Genomic DNA, 18,426 nt, shown 5'->3' with positions numbered 1-18,426 from the left:
CTTTTTTTGGTTGTTTGGAATGACAGTTTGGAGTTCTGTGCATTTGCTATATGGAATCCCTTTGTACATAGAGAACTTTGTATAAGATATAAAGAAACATCCAGTCCCTCTGGATGTAAATGCTGAACCTTGTGATGTTTGAATAAATCCTAACTGTGTTTAATTTCAGAAACTGCAGAAGGTACTTGAGGAGCAACTTGCGCACAATCATCAGTTGTCCGCTGCCTTTGAAGAAGAGCAGGTGGCAAACAGCAACAGCCGCAAAGAACTTGAAGCCAAGTTGTTGAACACTGAATCTTTGCTATCACAGGAACACAAGAAACTAGCAGAGACTCAGGACTTGTTAAAAATTGAGAGAAGTCACTTGTCAGAGCTGAGTGATTCCTTGGATCGTGAGCATGATCGGTCAGAACAGCTGTACCAGCATCTGAATTCCCGACAGGATGAAACTACTACTCAGGACCGTGCCTTTATAAAAGAGCTGCAGAGTCAACTTGAGGAAGAAAGAAAGAGGACTGTTGAACTTGCCACAATCATTGAGAAAACGCAGCAGCAAGCTATTACAGCAAAGCGAAACGCTGAAGATGAAATCCAACTGTCCCGACAGGAAGTTCAGAAAGAACGGGAAGTCAGTTCCAAGCTGAGATCAATGCTTGAATCAGTTCAGACTCAGGTACAGGAGCTCAACCGCTTGCTAGAGTCTGAAAGGCAGCACAGTCTTCGCCTGCAGACTGAACGAGAGAGACTTCAAGCAAGCATTCTTACAGCTAAAGAAAAGGAGCGAAATAAGGATGATCAGCGGGATCGAGAGAGGAGACAAGAGAGGCGAGAATTAGCTGACCATGAACAAGAATATGAGATGGTGAAAGACAGAATGGTAAACAACAAATTGGTCTGTTCCTAAAGTAAAGTTAAATTGAAATTCAAATCAAAACTATGAAATATTTTCTATGAAATATTTTTTAAACAAAGGTTTTAAAGTAACATACATATATGTGATTGTCTTTAATTTAATGAGACATCCCAAGTTTGGATAGTAGCAACTTATCCAAGTAACGATGTAGGGGAACTAATAGTAATAACAGGCCATCCAGTTTGACATCACAGGTGGATAAGGTTTTAGAAACAACACACGGAAACTAATTAACAGGCATTTGGAAAGGTTTGAGTTAGTTAAGGACAGTCAACATGGCACTAACCCCACCACCTCTGGCATCTTTCCTGCAACTGCAGCAAGTGCTACACTTGCCCCTACATCTTCCCCTCACCCCCATTCAAGGCACAAAACAAACCTTCCACATTAGACAGAGGTTCACCTGCACATCCGTCAACATAGTCTTCTGTGTCCGCTGATCCCGATGTGGCCTCCTCTACGTCGGTGAGACCGTTTTGTAGAGCATCTGCGCTCTGTTCATGACAAATGACAACACCTACCAGTCACAAACCATTTCAACTCCTCCTCCTCTCCTCTCCTTCCCAACACCACCCCCCCCCCCCCCCCCACCACTCCCTGGGTGACATGTCCATCCTGGGCCTCCTCCAGTGCCACAGTGACACCCACCCTCAAACTGGAGGAGCAACACCTCATATTCCACCTTGGGAGTCTACAGCCCAATGGCCTAAGCGTGGATTTTACCAGTTTCAAAATCTCCCCACCCCGGCCTCCTCCCATGACCAATGCTTCCTTTCATTCCTGCCTCCTTTACCTGACACAACATGTCCATTTTCTCTCCCACCTATCCACCCTCCTACCTCACTGACGTCCCCCACCATTCCCTACCTGCACTCACCTATCACCTACCCCAGCCACCCCTCTCTTTATTTCTGAGTTCCCTTCCCCCTCCCCATTTCTGAAGAAGGGTCCCGACCTGAAATGTCAACTTTCCTGCCCCTCTGATGCTGCCTAGCCTGCTGTATTCCTTCAGCTCCACAGTGTTATCTCTGACTACATCATCTTCATTTTCTACTATCTTTGAAAATTGTACAGTCCTTGACTAATCTCATTGAACTTTTTGTTGAAGTAACAGATTTTGTGGATTTATGGATTTTTAAGAAAAACTTTAATTAATTTCAATTAAGAGCCTAATTAATAAAACTGAGGCTAATTGGCAGAGCCTATGTCAGCTTGCATAGAAAGATTGGCTTCCAAACAGAGAGCAGATTTCAGACTGTAGATTGAAAGACTTTGATGTTTCCCAAGGTTCAGTTCCAGGGCAGTTTTTAAATGTGTTTAATTATTTGGATATTTGAATACATCGTAAAATATTTAAAATTTATTGATTATATCTAACTTGTTTTGACTTGCAATGATGGTAGTGAAAACTACCGGCAACAGGCTACCAGAACAGGTAAAGTGGCAGACAGAATTTAATAGAGAGCAATGAGTGGTGATCCATTGCCCTGTCTCTTCTGTCAAAATGCAATACAGGTAAAATAGTACGTTTGTAATAGCACACAAGACAGCGGGTCCTGCAGTGTTCATACAGTTACCTTTGAATATTCAGGAAATGTTGAGACAATCACCTATCACCTACCCCAGCCACCCCTCTCTTTATTTCTGAGTTCCCTTCCCTTGTGGGATCTTTGCTTTCAAAAGTACTGTTATTGAGTGCAGAGGGATGATGTGAGGCTTGAAGGGAAACTTTTAAATAATAGTGGAGTCTCCTTGTATCTACTGTATATGTTATTCCAGGTTGTACAGCTTACAGGTTTATAAGCTACAATATTAAGGTGGCATAATAGTTTAGTGCAGTGCATTTTGTAGTATATAGCACCCACTGCTGCTATGAACATCAGTGCTGAAGGAAGTGAATATTAAGGTGGCAGATGAGGTGCAAATTAAGTGAGTTGCTTTGTCCTGAATCATGTTGAGTTTCTTCAGCATTCTTGGAACTGTGCTCTTTCAGGCAAGAGGGGAGTATTCTGTCACGCTTCCAACTTGTTTCTTGTAGATGATGGCCAGAATTTGTCGAGTCAAGAGGTAGATTAGTTGCAGTACATGGAATTCATAGTGTCTGCCCGAGTGTTGTAGCGGTGATATTTGTATAAATTTGTCAAGGTCTGCATGGAAAAAGGCCCTTTGGTCCATTGAATCTGTGCTGGTCAAAAACCACCTAACTTTTTGAACCCATTTTCCAGCACTTGACCCCTAGTCTCATACATTTCAGCATTGCCAGTGTACATCTAAATACTTATTAAGGTTCCCCATGGTAGGCTCATTCAGAAGGTCAGGAGGAATGGGATACAGGGGAACTTAGCTGCTTGGATACAGAATTGGCTGGCCAACAGAAGACAGCGAGTGGTAGTAGAAGGAAAATATTCTGCCTGGAAGTCAGTGGTGAGTGGGGTTCCACAGGGCTCTGTCCTTGGGCCTCTACTGTTTGTAATTTTTATTAATGACTTGGACGAGGGAATTGAAGGATGGGTCAGCAAGTTTGCAGACGATCAAAGGTCGGAGGTGTCGTTGACAGTGTAGAGGGCTGTTGTAGGCTGCAGCGGGACATTGACAGGATGCAGAGATGGGCTGAGAGGTGGCAGATGGAGTTCAACCTGGATAAATGCGAGGTGATGCATTTTGGAAGGTCGAATTTGAAAGCTGAGTACAGGATTAAGGATAGGATTCTTGGCAGCGTGGAGGAACAGAGGGATCTTGGTGTGCAGATACATAGATCCCTTAAAATGGCCACCCAAGTGGACAGGGTTGTTAAGAAAGCATATGGTGTTTTGGCTTTCATTAACAGGGGGATTGAGTTTAAGAGTCGTGAGATCTTGTTGCAGCTCTATAAAACTTTGGTTAGGCCGCACTTGGAATACTGCGTCCAGTTCTGGGCGCCCTATTATAGGAAAGATGTGGATGCTTTGGAGAGGGTTCAGAGGAGGTTTACCAGGATGCTGCCTGGACTGGAGGGCTTGACTTATGAAGAGAGGTTGACTGAGCTCGGTCTCTTTTCATTGGAGAAAAGGAGGAGGAGAGGGGACCTAATTGAGGTATACAAGATAATGAGAGGCATAGATAGAGTTGATAGCCAGAGACTATTTCCCAGGGCAGAAATGGCTAGCACGAGGGGTCATAGTTTTAAGCTGGTTGGTGGAAAGTATAGAGGGGATGTCAGAGACAGGTTCTTTACGCAGAGAGTTGTGAGAGCATGGAATGCGTTGCCAGCAGTAGTTGTGGAAGCAAGGTCATTGGGGTCATTTAAGAGACTGCTGGACATTTATATGGTCACAGAAATTTGAGGGTGCATACATGAGGATCAATGGTCGGCACAACATTGTGGGCTGAAGGGCCTGTTCTGTGCTGTACTGTTCTATGTTCTATGTCTAAATGTTATAAGGCTTCTGCCTCTACCACCCTTTAGATGAGAACATTTTCCTCATGTTCCCTCTAAACATCCTGTCTCTCACTTTAAATTTATGGCTGTCATGGATCCTCCATCAAGAGGAAAAGTTTCTTCCTGTCTATCCTGTTAATGCCCCAGATAGTTGTATATATCTCAAAGCAGTCTTCTCTGCTCCAAGGGAGATAACTGTAGCCTGTCCATCTCTCTTCATAATTGAAACTCTCCAGGCTAAGCAAAATCCTGGTAAATCTTCTGTGCACTCTGGTGCAGTTATGTCCCTCCTATAATGTGTATTCCAATATGGCGCACAATGTTTCTTATCAAAAAATAGTTCTTGGCCTCCTCGTAGTAGTCAAGATGTGGGGAAGAAAATAAATCAGGACATAAGAAAAGCACTGTTACAATAATCATGGAGGATTTCAATATGCAGATAGACTGGGAAAATCGGGTTGCCAGTAGATCACAAGAAAAGGAATTTGTGGAATGTCTACAAGATAGTTGTTTTATAGCAGTTTGTGGTAGAGCCCATTAGGGAACAGATAGTTCTGGATTTGGTGTTTAGCAATGAGGCAGACTTGATTAGGGGTCTTGAGGTTGAGGAAGCCCTAGGGGGCAGTGATGATAGTATGATCAAACTCACCCTTCCATTTGAGAGAGAGAAGCTTGAATTAGATGTGTTGGTGTTAGTTGAATAAATGTAACTCCAAAGACATGAGACTCGAACTGGCCAGAGTTGATTTGCAAGTGGAGCAGGGAAGACAGCAGGACTTTCTTGGTGTGTTGGGTAAAAGGATTCAAGAGGCATAACGGAAATTCATCCCAAGGAAGAAAAAGCACACTAAGGGGAGAGTAAGGCAGCCATGGCTGATGAGGGAAATCAGAGACAGCATAAAACCAAAAAATAAAGCATACAATGTGGTGAAGATTAGTGGGAAGCTAATGGATTGGAATCCTTTTAAAAACGAGCAGAGGATAAGTTTTTAAAAAGCAATCAAAGATGAGAACTGGAAATAATGAGAGTAAGCTAACAAGTAATATAAAAAAAATTGCAAAAGTTTAAGTATCTTAACTGTGAGAGAAAGGCTAGAGTGGATAGTAGACCACTGGAAAATTAGGTTGGAGAAGTAGTAATGGGGCACAAAGAAATGGCAGATGAACTGAAAAGGTAATTTGCATCGCTCTTCATAGTGGAAGACACCAACAACATGCTAGAACTTCAGGAGAGATTTGGGTGGGGAGTTGGCAGGGATGCAGAGGTGAATGTAGCAGCCATCACCAAGGAGATGTTGATGGAGCGAAAAGGTCGGAAGGTACATAAATTACCCACACCAAATGGACTATACCCCAGAGTTCTGAAGGAGCTGGCTGAGGAGATTGTAGAGACAATCTGGACAAAGGAACTGAGGGCATTGATGCTTTGTTTGCAGATGACACAAGGATAGGTGGAGGGACTAGGTAGTGTTGAAGAAGTGGGGAGACTGCAGAAAGACTTAGGGTAGGAGAGTGGGCAAAAATGTAGCAAATGGAATATAATGTGAGAAAGTGAGAGTATATGGTTTGATAGAAAAAATAGAAGCATAGACTATTTTATAAATGGGGAAGGACTTTGGAAACCTGAAGCACAAAGGACCTTGGGAGTCCTAGTGTAGGATTCTCTTAAGGTTAAGATGCAGCTTCATTTGGCAGTTAGGAAAGCAAATGCAATGTTAGCATTCATTTCCAGGTGGCTAGAATAGAGCAGAGATGTACTGCTGAGGCTGTATAAGGTTCTGGTCAGACCACATTTGGAATATTGAGAGTAGTTTTGGCCCCCAAATCTAAGGAAGAGGATGTGCCGGTGTTCGAGGGTGCCCGGACGAGGTTTATAAGATTGATCCTGGGGATAAAGGTCTTGTCATACGAGGAGCTGTTGAGGCATCTGGGTCTGTAGATGATGGAGTTTAGGATGAGGGGTGCATTTCTTTGAAACTTACAGAATACTGGAAAGGATGTGAAGATGCTTCCACCTGTAAGGAGACTAAGACCCAAGCGCACTGCCTCAGAAGTCAAGGGACAGCCCTCCAGAACAGAGATGAGGAGGAATTTCTTCAGCCAGAGAGTGATTGATCTGTGGAATGCATTGCTGCAGTGAGCTTTGGAGACCAGGTCACTGAATTGAGAGAGAGAGAGGTTCTTGTTTGATCATCGTTCGTAGAATCCTTACAGTGCAGAACGAGGCCATTTGGCCCATTTAAATTCTGCAGCAACCCTCTAAAGAGCCTCTCACCCAGACACAGCCCCTACACTATCTCCTGTAACCCTGCATTTATCATGGCCTTGCACATCCCGGACACTATGGGAAATTTAGCATGGTCAGTCCACCTAACCTGCACATCTTTGGACTTTGTTAAGGAATCAAGGGTTGAGGGGAGAAGGCGAAAGAATGGGATTGGGGGATATATCATCCGCGATCGAATAGTAGAGTATATCTGATGGGCCAAATGGCCTAATTCTTCTCCTATGTTTTGTGGTTTTATGGTTAAGTTCAGTTTTTGGTCGGTGGTAACGCCCAAAATGTTAATGATGGTGAATTCAACTTCTAGAATTCCATTGACAGTCAATGGATCTGTGAGCTGCCATCACCTTCCTTCGCAATAGGCATGACTCGATTGAGTGAAGATATTTTCCCTGATTCCGATTCATTCTGGTTTTACTGGAACTCCTCATGATCAAATACTGCACTAATGTCAAGGACAATCACTGTCGCCCCAACACCTCTTTAGTCTTTGTTGGGACTTTTTGGAGCTGAGTGGCCCTGGCAGAAGCCAAATTGAGCATATGTAAGCAAATTGTTGCTAGGTAAACACCAGTCAATGACCCTTTCCACCACTTGATTGACAGTAGGCTGATAAGGCAAAAATTGGCTGCTTTGAATTTGTCCTCCTTTCATAGTCATTATTATATGGGCAGTTTTCCACATTCTCCAGTAGATGCCTGGTTTGTAGTTGCATTGGAAAAGCTTAGATAGGGAAGCAGCACATTTTGGGACATTAGTCTTAAGTACTAATGCTGAAATGTTGTCAGAGTCCATAGTCTTTCCAGTGTCCAGTGTTTTCACTCATTTCTTGGTATCACTTGGAGTGAATAAAGTTGTTTGAAGATTCACATCTGTGATACTGAGGTCTTGGGAAGAGGCTAAGAAGGATCATCCACTTTGTACTTCTGAAAACGTATCAACCATTTGTTTGGTGCTGATATGGCAGGCTTTGCTCATCATTGGTGGTGGGGACATTAATGGGGTCTCTTCCTCCTGGGAGTTATTTTAATTGTTCACCATCATTCATGGCTGGATGTTCCAGGACTGCAGAGCTATACCTGATCCATTGGTTGTAGAATTGCTTAGCTCTATTACTTGCTGCTTACACTGTTTTAACACGTAGGTCATCCTGTTGTGTAGCTTCACCAAATTGGCATCTCACTTTTAGTAAGCCTGGTACTGCCCCTGGCATCCCTTCCCGCTCTATTCATTTAACTAAGGCTGATTCCCCCAGGCTGGTGGTAACGGTAGAGTAGGGGATATGCCAGGGCAAGAGGTTATAGATTGTTGTTAAATACAGTTCTGTTTCTGATGGCCCCCTGTGCCTCATGGATCATTTAGTGTAGATCTTTCAAATCCAGACTAGGCATACCGTTGTTGTTTCCAGAGCTTGTGTGATGTTGGGCGGGTCTGTCAATTCACATTTCTTAGAAAAATGTGACCCCCACATTACAACATATCCCTGGGCTCAGGATTACTAGTTCAGTGTCATTACCACTACCAACTCCCCTCGTTAAAAAATGTGCATTTTTAACACCAAGTTTATGTTGGAGAAACTGTTCGTTTTCCCTGGTGTAAAAGAGATTATGGAAAGAATTGATGAAGAAAAGCTGTTCTCATTTGTTGATATATTTAGGGAGGCATCGATTTTTAAGGCTTTGGTCAAAGGATGAAGAAATGATGATGAGAGTTTTTTTTTATTCACCCCCAAGTAGTGTTAACCTGGTACTTGACTCCAGTAGAAGTGCTGAAAGTGAAGGGAGTGAATTATGTTAAAAGTGTGTATCATTTGTACTTGAGGGAAATAAATTTATGGAACTACAGATATAGAGTAGGGGAATAGGTTTTTGATTGGTATGGGGACCAAGGATTATGGGACGAAGGCAGGAGAATAGTGTTGAGAAACATATCAGCCATGATTGAATGAATGATGGAATGAATGGCCTAATTCTGCTCCTATATTTTATGGTCTAATGGAATGGAATTGATTTAGATTTATCTTCAGAAAGCAATCTGTGAAATGATGGGCCAAACTCTCAACTGCTTTTACTCACTTTTCATACTTGTACTTCCATGACTGCTAAACAGCATGAGTTAGAACTGCAGCACCAGCGGGATCATCAACGAATAAGAGAACTGCAAAAGATGCTTGCAGACTTGGAGGAACAAGAACGTAAACTTTCGTCCCGCAAAAGGCAGCAAGCTGAACATGAAAATATTATGGTGAAATGCAAGCAAAATGGCACTACTCATGTTATGGAAGGCAATGTAGTAAATTTCCAGCAGCTCCCAGAGAATGCACGCCAGCAATTTCTACAATTGACTGTTCAGCTTAAAGATTTACTTCATGGATTGAAAAATAGGTACGTGTTTACACGTGGAGAAGAGTGTCTCTGTGAGAAGCTATCAAGCTGGAAACGTTAGGTGGATTATAAAACCACCATAACCTTTGCCTTTATATAAGTTTGTTACTGTTTGAAATGTACATGCCGGTTATTTCCTTTCATTTTGGTTTATGAATTTGTCCTTGGTTGCTAATCTTGAATGTGTACTTGAGGTAAAACAAAATATCACTGTTGGCTAAAGCATTTAGTACATAGAATATAGAACAATACAGCACAGAACAGGCCCTTCGGCCCTTGATGTTGCACCGACCTGTGAACTAATCTAAGCTCCTCCCCCCTACACTATCCCATCATTATCCATATGCTTATCCAAGGACTGTTTAAATGCTCCTAATGTAGCTGACTTAACTACATTGGCAGGCAGGGCGTTCCACGCTCTTACCACTCTCTGAGTAAAGAACCTGCCTTTGACATCTGTCTTAAATCTATCTATGTTTGGTGAACAGCAGTGAACAACTAGCTCTGTTCAAGACTATGCTACATGCTAGCTAATCTGTGCACTCTTAAGCTTATCAACAGTCATTGGTATATGTATATGCTAACACTATCTGCTCACTACTCAAAGATTTTGAATTTCTGCACTAAATAAGTGCCAATAATTGGTGTGCAATTTTTACAAAACACGAGTTAGAATGAAAAGTAGAATCAATCATCTGTGATCATGGTGCCAGTTCAGCCATGCTCAATGGCACCTATTCTGTTAAACAGTGTTGAAGAGTGAAGTGATTAGTTGTTGAGCTAAATTAGCAAAGTCTTTCCGTAGACAATAATGACCGCTAATGTGCTCGGCATGAAATAATTCTCACTTTCCTGCCTGTGTTTTATCTGTTGCTGGAACTTAGACTGATTCTAATACTTTCTGTCAAAAGAAGCAATGGTCCCTCATCAGCAACCTTGAATAGCATTGTTATATTCTCCAACCTTTTGCTGCATAAATAAACTTATTTTTACTTCCCTTCTTTCTGTTAGCAATTGTTTACATTGTCATCAGTTCCCAAGCTAGTTTATGTCTTTGCCAACCTGCAAAGACCACTACAGTAATCCATTTGCTTACACTCGGTCCAAAGCTACTATGCTCTGGCATTTTAAGTATTAATCCAAATGTTTCTTAAACGTGCAAGAGTACTTTCCTCCACTGCCTTCTCGGGCAGTACATTCCACCCCTCTGGGTGGAAAAATGTTTCCTCAGACCTCCTCTAAACCATTTGCTCCTCACCTTAAACCTGACCTCTGATATTGGTAAGATTTTTGAATGAAATATTATGGATGAAATTGCAAACTGCTTGGAGGTGCATGATGAAATAGGGCTGAATCAGCATGGCTCATCAAGCATGGTCATGCTTGCCAAATCTGTTAGAATTCTTTGTCTATCTTGCTTGTTACCTCAAAGGAGAGCCAGTTAACATGATATAATTGAATTTCCAGAAGGCCTTTAACAAAGTGCCACACAAGCTGCTAAACAAGATAAGAGCCCATGGTGTTAGGGGCAAAGTAGTGACATGGTTAGAGGATTGGCTAACTAGCAGAAAGTAGAGAGTAAGGATAAAGGGGTCTTTTCAGGAAGGCAGTCAGTAACTAGTGGAGTTTCGCAGAGGTCAGTGTTGGTACACAGCCATTTGTTATGTTAACTAAGTGACCAAAGAAACTGAGGGTATTGTTGCTAAGTTTGCAAATGATACAAAGGTAAGCAATGGGGCAGGTAGTGTTGAGGAAGCTGGGGAGGCTTCAGAAGAATTTGCATGGGCTAGTAATCAAGCAAGGAAGTGGCAGATGGAATATAGTATGGGAAGGTGTGAGGTAGGAAAAATAGAGGTGCAGACTATTTTCTAAATAGGAAAGGCTTCAGAAATTTGAAGCACAAAGGGACTTGGGAGTTCAAGTGCAGGTTCTCCTAAGTTAACATGCAGGTTCACTTGGCAGTTAGGAAGGCAGAGTGGTGGGCATGCGGAATGCGCTGTCGGCAGTACTAGTGGAGTCAGATACTTTACAGACTTTTAAGCGACTCTTGGATGTGCCTACATGGAGGATAGTAAAACATAGGGTCTGCAGGGCAGTTTGATCTTAGTAGGTTAATAGGTTGGGACAACATCGTGGGCCAAAGAGCCTGTACTGTGCTGCACTGTTCTAAGTTCAATGTCTGCATTCATTTCAAGAGGGCTAGAATACAAGAGCAGAGTTGTACTGCTGTGGCTGTGTAAGGGTCTGGTCAAACTGAATTTGGAAAGTTATAAGCGGTTTTGGGCCCCATAATGAAAGAATGTGCTGGTGTTGGAAGGGGTCCAGAGGAGAATAATAAGAATGATCCTGGGATGAAGGGTTTGTCATCTGAGGAGCATTTGATGACTCTGGGTTTGTACTCAATGGAGTTTAGAAGGATGGGGGTATTTCATTGAACTTACAGAATACTGACAGGCCTGGATACAGTGGACATGGAAAAGATGTTTCCACTAGTAGGAAAGATGAGGACCCTGGGGCACAGCTTCAGAGTGAAAGGACAACCCTTTAGAACTGAGATGGGGGGGTATTTCTTCAGCCAGAGGATGGTGCATCTGTGGAACTCATTGCCACAGAAAGCTGTGAAGGCCAAGTAGTGGGTGTATTAAAACAAAGATAAATTCTTGATTAGTAAGGGGATTAAGAGGTACATGGAGAAGGTAGGAGAATGGGGTTGAGAAAATTATCAGCCATGATTGAATGGTGGAGCAGACTTCGCCAAATGGCCTAATTGTGCTCCTGTCTGTTGTTTGACTTGTCCATTGGGAAGAGATACTCATGATCTGCTCTGTGTCTGCCTCTCATAATTTTGTATATCTCAGTTAGATACCCCTTCAGCCTCTTCTATTCCAAGGGAGTCAAACCCAGCCTATCCAATCTCTTCTCATAACTGGGACTTTTCATTCCAGGCAACATCCTAGTGAATCTTCTCCACAGCTTCTCCATGCATCATGTCCTTTGAATAGGTGACCAGAGCTGCAGATAATATTGCGACAAGACTTACTTGCTTTCATATTCACTGCCCTGGCTATGAAAGTAAGCATGTTGTGTGCTGTTTTCACCACCATGTCGATCTGTGCTGACACATTTGGGGATCTATGGACTTATACACCAAGGTCCTTTTGCTCCTTGGTACTCCCTAGGGACCATTCATTGTCGATATCATTCCCTTACTAGAACTTCCAAAATGCATCACCTCACATGCATCAGGATTAAATTCCATCTGCATTGCTCTGCCCAATTTAACAGAGAACTATCCTTTTTCAAGAAGACCAACACTATGGACCTTGCACAATTATTAATGAATTCAATTAGAGTTTGGGAGAGATATACATGATGAAGATAAGGAACCCATTGTCGTGTGGCATAGTTGAGACAAATGTAATTGTATGCAAGGAGAATTTAATTAAACACATCAAGAAAAAAGGAACAAAAGTAATGGGATGAGATGAAGAAAGAATGCAAAGAAACTTGTATAGAGCAATGAACTTGTTGGACCAAATGACCTCTCTAATTTTCAAGAAGAAAAAAACTAGTGAAAGGACAACTATAAATCCTTATTACGCTCAAGTGAGCATACAGGGGAACAATTAGGATTAGATTTACTTAACGCAACCAAACCTATTACAGTCTCTGCAGAGTGCAATGACTTAATAGAGATATTTTTGAACATCCAATTTTCTTTTGATTTAGGGAGTTGCTGGCTCAGCCAGTAGTGATTCTGTGTGCTTACTTAGCTTTGAGAAGATAATGGTGAGCCACTGACTTAAACCAGTGTAGTTTTTGGGAAGTAGAGACACCCACAGTGCGGTTAGAAGAGACTTTCAGGATTTTGACCAACGGTAGTGAAGGAATGGCACCATAAATCCAAATCAGGACGGTATGTGATTTGGAGAGAAACTTGTTAAGTGATGGTATTCACGTGCATTTGTTGCCCTTGCCATTCTTGGTATAGATTCCTCATCAGCTGAATTAGTGCTCCTTCAACAAAAACAGGAATAGTTAGAAGAACTCAGCAGGTCTGGCATCACCTGTAAAGAGAAAGCAGGGTTAACATTTCCGATCCAGTGGCCTTTCTTCAATGCACTCCATGTTGGAAGCAGTTAGAGAACCCTTGAAGGTGACGGGGTTGCGGAATGTACTTTGACTGGGGAATTTTGATGTCTACCACCAAGCGTGGCCTGGCAACATCACTACAGACCCAGGTAGCCGAGTTCTAAAGAGCTCTAAATTGCTGCTATTTGAGTCTACAGCATGTGGTGAGGGAGCCAAGAATGAAAGCCATACATAACCTCATCTTCACCAATCCAGCTGCTGCAAATGCATCTGTCCATAACAGTTTTCGTAAGACTGACAACTGCACAGTTTTGGAGGGGATGAAGTCCCATCTTCACGTTGAGAATACCCTTGATCATGTTGTGTGACACTATAACTGTGCTAAATGGGATAGACTTCAAAAAGATCTAGCAGCTCAGTATAGGAACAGATAACTGCAGATGCTGGAATCTGTACTGAAAGCAACAAATGGTGGAGATCACAGCGGTTCAGGCAGCATCCATGGAGAGACAGCAAGCTAATTCAGGTGGATTTAAACAAGCTCAGCAGGGGGATGGGAAACTGAAGTGTAGTTCCTACACACAGGAGGAAGAGAGTAGGGAGGACATGGACAAGATTTCACTGTCACAGGAGTGTGCTGGCAGACAGCAAGCTGGTTTGAACTGTGTCTACTTCAATGCCAGGAGTATCCGGAATAAGGTAGGTGAGCTTGCAGCATGGATAGGTACCTGGGACTCCGATGTTGTGGCCGTTTCACAGACATGGATAGAGCAGGGTCAGAAATGGATGTTGCAGGTTCCAGGGTTTAGATCTTTCGTTAAGATCAGGGAAGGTGGGAAAAGAGGAAGAGGTGTGGCTTTGTTAGTCAAGGACAGTATAACAGTGGCTGAAAGAACTTCTGATGAGGACTCCTCTACTGAGGTGGTATGGGCTGAGGTCAGAAACGGGAAAGGAGAGGTCACACTGCTAGGAGTTTTTTTTTATAGGCCTCCGCAAAGTTCCAGGGATATGGAGGAGAGGATTGGCAAAATGATTCTGGACAGGAGTGAAAGGAACAGGGTGGTCATTATGGGAGACTTTAACTTCCCTAACATTGACTGGAATTGCTATAACTCTAATACATCAAATGGATCAGTTTTTGTCCAATGTGTGCAGGAGAGTTTCCTGACACAGTATGTCGAAGGGCCGACAAGACGGGAGGTCACACTGGATCTGGTACTTGGTAATGAACTTGGTAATGTTTGATTTAGTGGTTGGTGAGCACTTTGGAGAGAGTGACCATAATTCAGTTATGTTTAGTTTAGCGATGGAAAGGAATAGGAACATGCCACAGGGCAAGAGTTACAAATGGGGGAAGGGCAATTATAATGCGATTAGGCTAGACTTGGGAGGCATAGAATGGGGTAGCAAAATGCAGGGGATGGGGATAATCAAAATGTGGAGCTGGCTTAAGGAACAGATGTTGCATGTCCTTGATAGGTATGTCCCTGTCAGGCAGGGAGGAGGTGAAAAGGTAAGGGAACCATGGCTTACTAAAGAAGTTGTATCTCTTGTTAAGCGGAAGAGGGAGGCTTATGTGATGATGAGACGAGGTGGTTCAGATGAGGCGATGGAGAGTTACAGATTAGTTAGGAAGGATTTAAAGAGACAGTTAAGAAGAGCAAGGAGGGGACATGAGCAGACATTAGCAGGTAGAATAAAGGAGAACCCTAAAGCTTTCTATAGCGCTGTGAGGAATAAGAGGATGACTAGGGAAGGAATAGGGCCAGTCAAAGACAGAAGTGGGAAGTTGTGTGTGGACCCTATGGAGATCGGAGAGGTACTAAATGAATATTTCTCATCTGTTTTCACTCATGAAAAGGAGAATATTGTAGAGGAGAAGACTGAGTTACGGGCTGCTAGAATTGAAAGGATTGAGGTTAGTAAGGAGGAGGTGTTATCAATTCTTGAAGGTGTGAAGGTAGATAAATCCCCTGGGCCGGATGGGATTTTTCCGAAGATTCTCTGAGAAGCTAGGTAGGAGGTGGTGGAACCTTTGGCCTTGATCTTTGAGTCCTTGTCATTGTCTACAGCTTTAGTACCAGAGGACTGGAGGATTGCAAGTGTTATGCCCTTGTTCAAGAAGGGCAGGAGAGATGACCCAGGTAATTACAGAGTACATCTGTGAGTCTTACGTCTGTTGTAGGAAAAGTTTTGGAAAGGATTATAAGAGAGAGGATTTATAATCATCAAGCAAGCAACAATTTGATTGGAGATGGTCAACATGGATTCGTCAAAGGCAGGTCGTGTCTCACAAACCTCAATGAGTTTTTTGAGAAGGTGACCAAGCATGTGGATGAAGGTAGGGCAGCTGACGTGGTGTACATGAACTTCAGTAAAGCCTTTGATAAGGTTCCACATGGTAGGCTATTGGAGAAAATTCAGAGGCGCGGGATTGAGGGAGATTTAGCAGTTTGAATTAGAAACTGGCTCTCTGTAAGAAGGCAACGAGTGGTGGTTGATAGAAAATATTCAGCCTGGAGTCCAGTTACTAGTGGTGTGCCTCAAGGATCTGTTTTGGGACCACTGCTGTTTGTCATTTTTATAAATGACTTGGACGCAGGCATAGGTGGATGGGTTAGTAAGTTTGCAGATGACACTAAAGTCGATGGAGTGGTGGACAGTGTGGAAGAATGGTGCAGGTTGCAGGGAGACTTGGATAAACTGCAGAATTGGGCTGAAAGGTGGCAAATGGAGTTCAATGTGGATAAATGTGAGGTGATTCATTTGGGAAGAATAATAGGAAGGCAGAATACTGGGTCAATGGAAAGATTCTCGGTGGTGTGGATGTGCAGAGGGATCTTGGTGTCCATGTACATAGATCCCTGAAAGTTGCCACCCAGGTTGAAAGTGCTGTTAAGAAGGCAATACGGTGTGTTAGGTTTCATTGGTAGAGGGATTGAGTTCTGGAGCCGTGATGTCATGTTGTAACTGTACAAAATGCTAGTGTGGCCTCACTTGGAATATTGCATGCAGTTCTGGTCGCCCCATTACAGGAAATATGTGGAAGCATTGGAAAAGATGCAGAGGATGCTGCGTGGTCTGGAGCGAAGGTCTTATGAAGAAAGGCTGAGGGACTTGGGTCTGTTCTCATTGGAGAGAAGAAGGCTAAGAGGGGATTTGATAGAGACATACAAGATGATCAGAGGATTAGCCAGGGTGGACAGTGAGAGTCTTTTTCCGAGGATGATGTCAGCTTGTACGAGGGGGCATAGGTACAAATTGAGGGGTGATAGATGTTTAGAGGCAGGTTCTTTACTCAGAGGGATGCCCTGCCTGCCAATGTAGTTAACTCAGCCACATTATGAGCATTTAAACAGTCCTTGGATAAGCATACAGATGATGATGGGATGGTGTAGGGGGATGGACTTAGATTAGTTCACAGGTTGGCGCAACATCATGGACTGAAGGGCCTGTTCTGCACTGTAATGTTCTGTGTTCTAATGTTTTGAGTCTAAATGAGTTGTCAGAGTTGAAGTGCGGAGGGAGCAATATTCATGCTGTAGTTGTTGGGTGGGGGCTGGAAACGGTGGGGTGTAGAGTGCTGAGGTAGAAAAGATGTTGACAGCTCAGATGTCAGAATGTGAAAATGGCAGAACAATGGTATGCTGATTGTCAGATTTGAAAGGACAGTCCCACTGGGTTGGGGTGAGGGGAGAAAGGAAATGGAGTCAGAGCGTGTAACAAGTTAAGCTAAAAGAAAGGGAAGGAATGGGAGTTGCTTCATAATTTGAAGGTGTTGAACTCTCTATTAAGTCCAGAAGGCAATAAAGTACCTAGTCTGAAGCTGTGATGTTTTTCTTCCAGTTTGCGCTCTGATTCACTGGAGAACTGCAGCATGCTGAGGACAGATAAGTGAGCGTGCAAGCAGGGCATGTTAAAATGACTGACTACAGGAAAGTCAGGGTGATGCTTGCACATAAGCTAAAGGTGTTCTGCAAAGCATTCACCCAGTTTGCATTTGGTTTCTCCAGTGTGTTGGGTGCAGTGAATACAATACACAAGATTGGAGGAAGTACAGGTGAAATGTGCTTTACCTGGAAAGACTGTTTAGGCCCTTGGATGGTGAGCAAGGAGGAGCTGAAGGGTTATTTGGGAAGGTGCTGTGAAAAGGGGTGTTCATATTAGTGTTCGGTGAAGGGACTACACTCTTCTGCTGCCGTAACCAATTTATTAAATTGTCCTGATACCTGAAGGGACTGACTGGTGTACATGCAAATCAAAACCTCTCTGATCCTGTGTGCTTCTCAGGGTCTTATCATTGTATGTATTCCTTACCTTGTTTATCTTGCCATTTATCCAAATTGAATTATGTTTGCCACTGATCAGCCCATCTGACCAGCTTGTCTTTGTCCTCCGCTAATCTAAGGCTAACTTTCTCACCAATTTTTGACATATCTGCGATCTTATTGATCAACGCTCGAGCAGGAAACCTAGTTTGATTTTGGGTCCAGTGACCCAAAACGTTAACTTTGATTTTTTTCTTCACAGATGCTCCCAGACCTCCTGAGCTTTTCCAGCAAATTTGTTTTTGTTGTTATGGTCACCTTCCGCTATCTATTTAAACATAATGTGCTCTGCCTTGTTGACAAAGCGTCTGCAGAATCTTTTGGTTAGGAACCAGCCTGCAGCCTGGCCTCAAAAATAAACAAAAGCTTATTTGGTCTGTTTTCCTTTAAAACGAGTTGTTCCCCAAAATCTAAATAACATCTTTAATTCTCAGTTTCCAATTCACAGCTGCAAACCAAAATTGATCAAGGAATAAAGTAAAAGTGATTTTTAAAAACCTGCCAAGGCCCTAGCACTATGGTTGCCTGAATAGGATATAAATAATTAATCTTATCTCATTATACAATGCCAAATGCAGTATAGCATGCCACTAAAAACAATCCCTGAAATATTTAATGGACTCTCATCCAGGCTACCTTTTGCCCAATTTTGTAGTCTATATGCAGATTAAAATCCCCCATGATTATTATTGGAGCTTTCTGACAAACTCTTTTCTGTGTCTTGTGTGATGTATGCATTTGCAATCAAAATTATTGTGGCAAAAGTTTAAGAAGTAATGAATCAGTTTTCAGGCAATTTGCAAAAGCCTCTCTAATCAGTAGATCTATGTAAATGGAATATTTTGTCTCATAAGGAGATACCACATTTTTTTTCTTGTTTTACTTCTGTTTCCTATTCATTCCCACTTTTGCCCCTTTCTTTTCCTTCCTTCCTTCCCTGGTTTTACTTAACTATGGATGATTTAGCAGTGATCTCTTCTACAGGAATGGGGAAGAATAGAGAAAAA

General features: G+C 42.7%; 1 protein-coding gene across 6 annotated transcripts in view; it reads left to right on the top strand.

The window, feature by feature from the left end:
* Positions 1-18,426, top strand: part of pcnt (pericentrin) — a 323,443-nt gene that overhangs the window by 286,641 nt on the left and 18,376 nt on the right. For all 6 annotated transcript variants that reach the window (XM_048534231.2, XM_059647013.1, XM_048534228.2 and 3 more), the window contains 2 exons: positions 170-877; positions 8,725-8,999. In XM_048534231.2, coding sequence (XP_048390188.2) covers positions 170-877; positions 8,725-8,999 — 983 coding nt within the window. The remainder of the gene's footprint in view (positions 1-169; positions 878-8,724; positions 9,000-18,426) is intronic.

Source organism: Stegostoma tigrinum, chromosome 7, assembly GCF_030684315.1.
Source record: "Stegostoma tigrinum isolate sSteTig4 chromosome 7, sSteTig4.hap1, whole genome shotgun sequence".
Lineage (NCBI taxonomy): Eukaryota > Metazoa > Chordata > Chondrichthyes > Orectolobiformes > Stegostomatidae > Stegostoma > Stegostoma tigrinum.
Note: the sequence above shows the minus strand (reverse complement) of the source record. Positions and strands in the feature narration are given on the sequence as shown.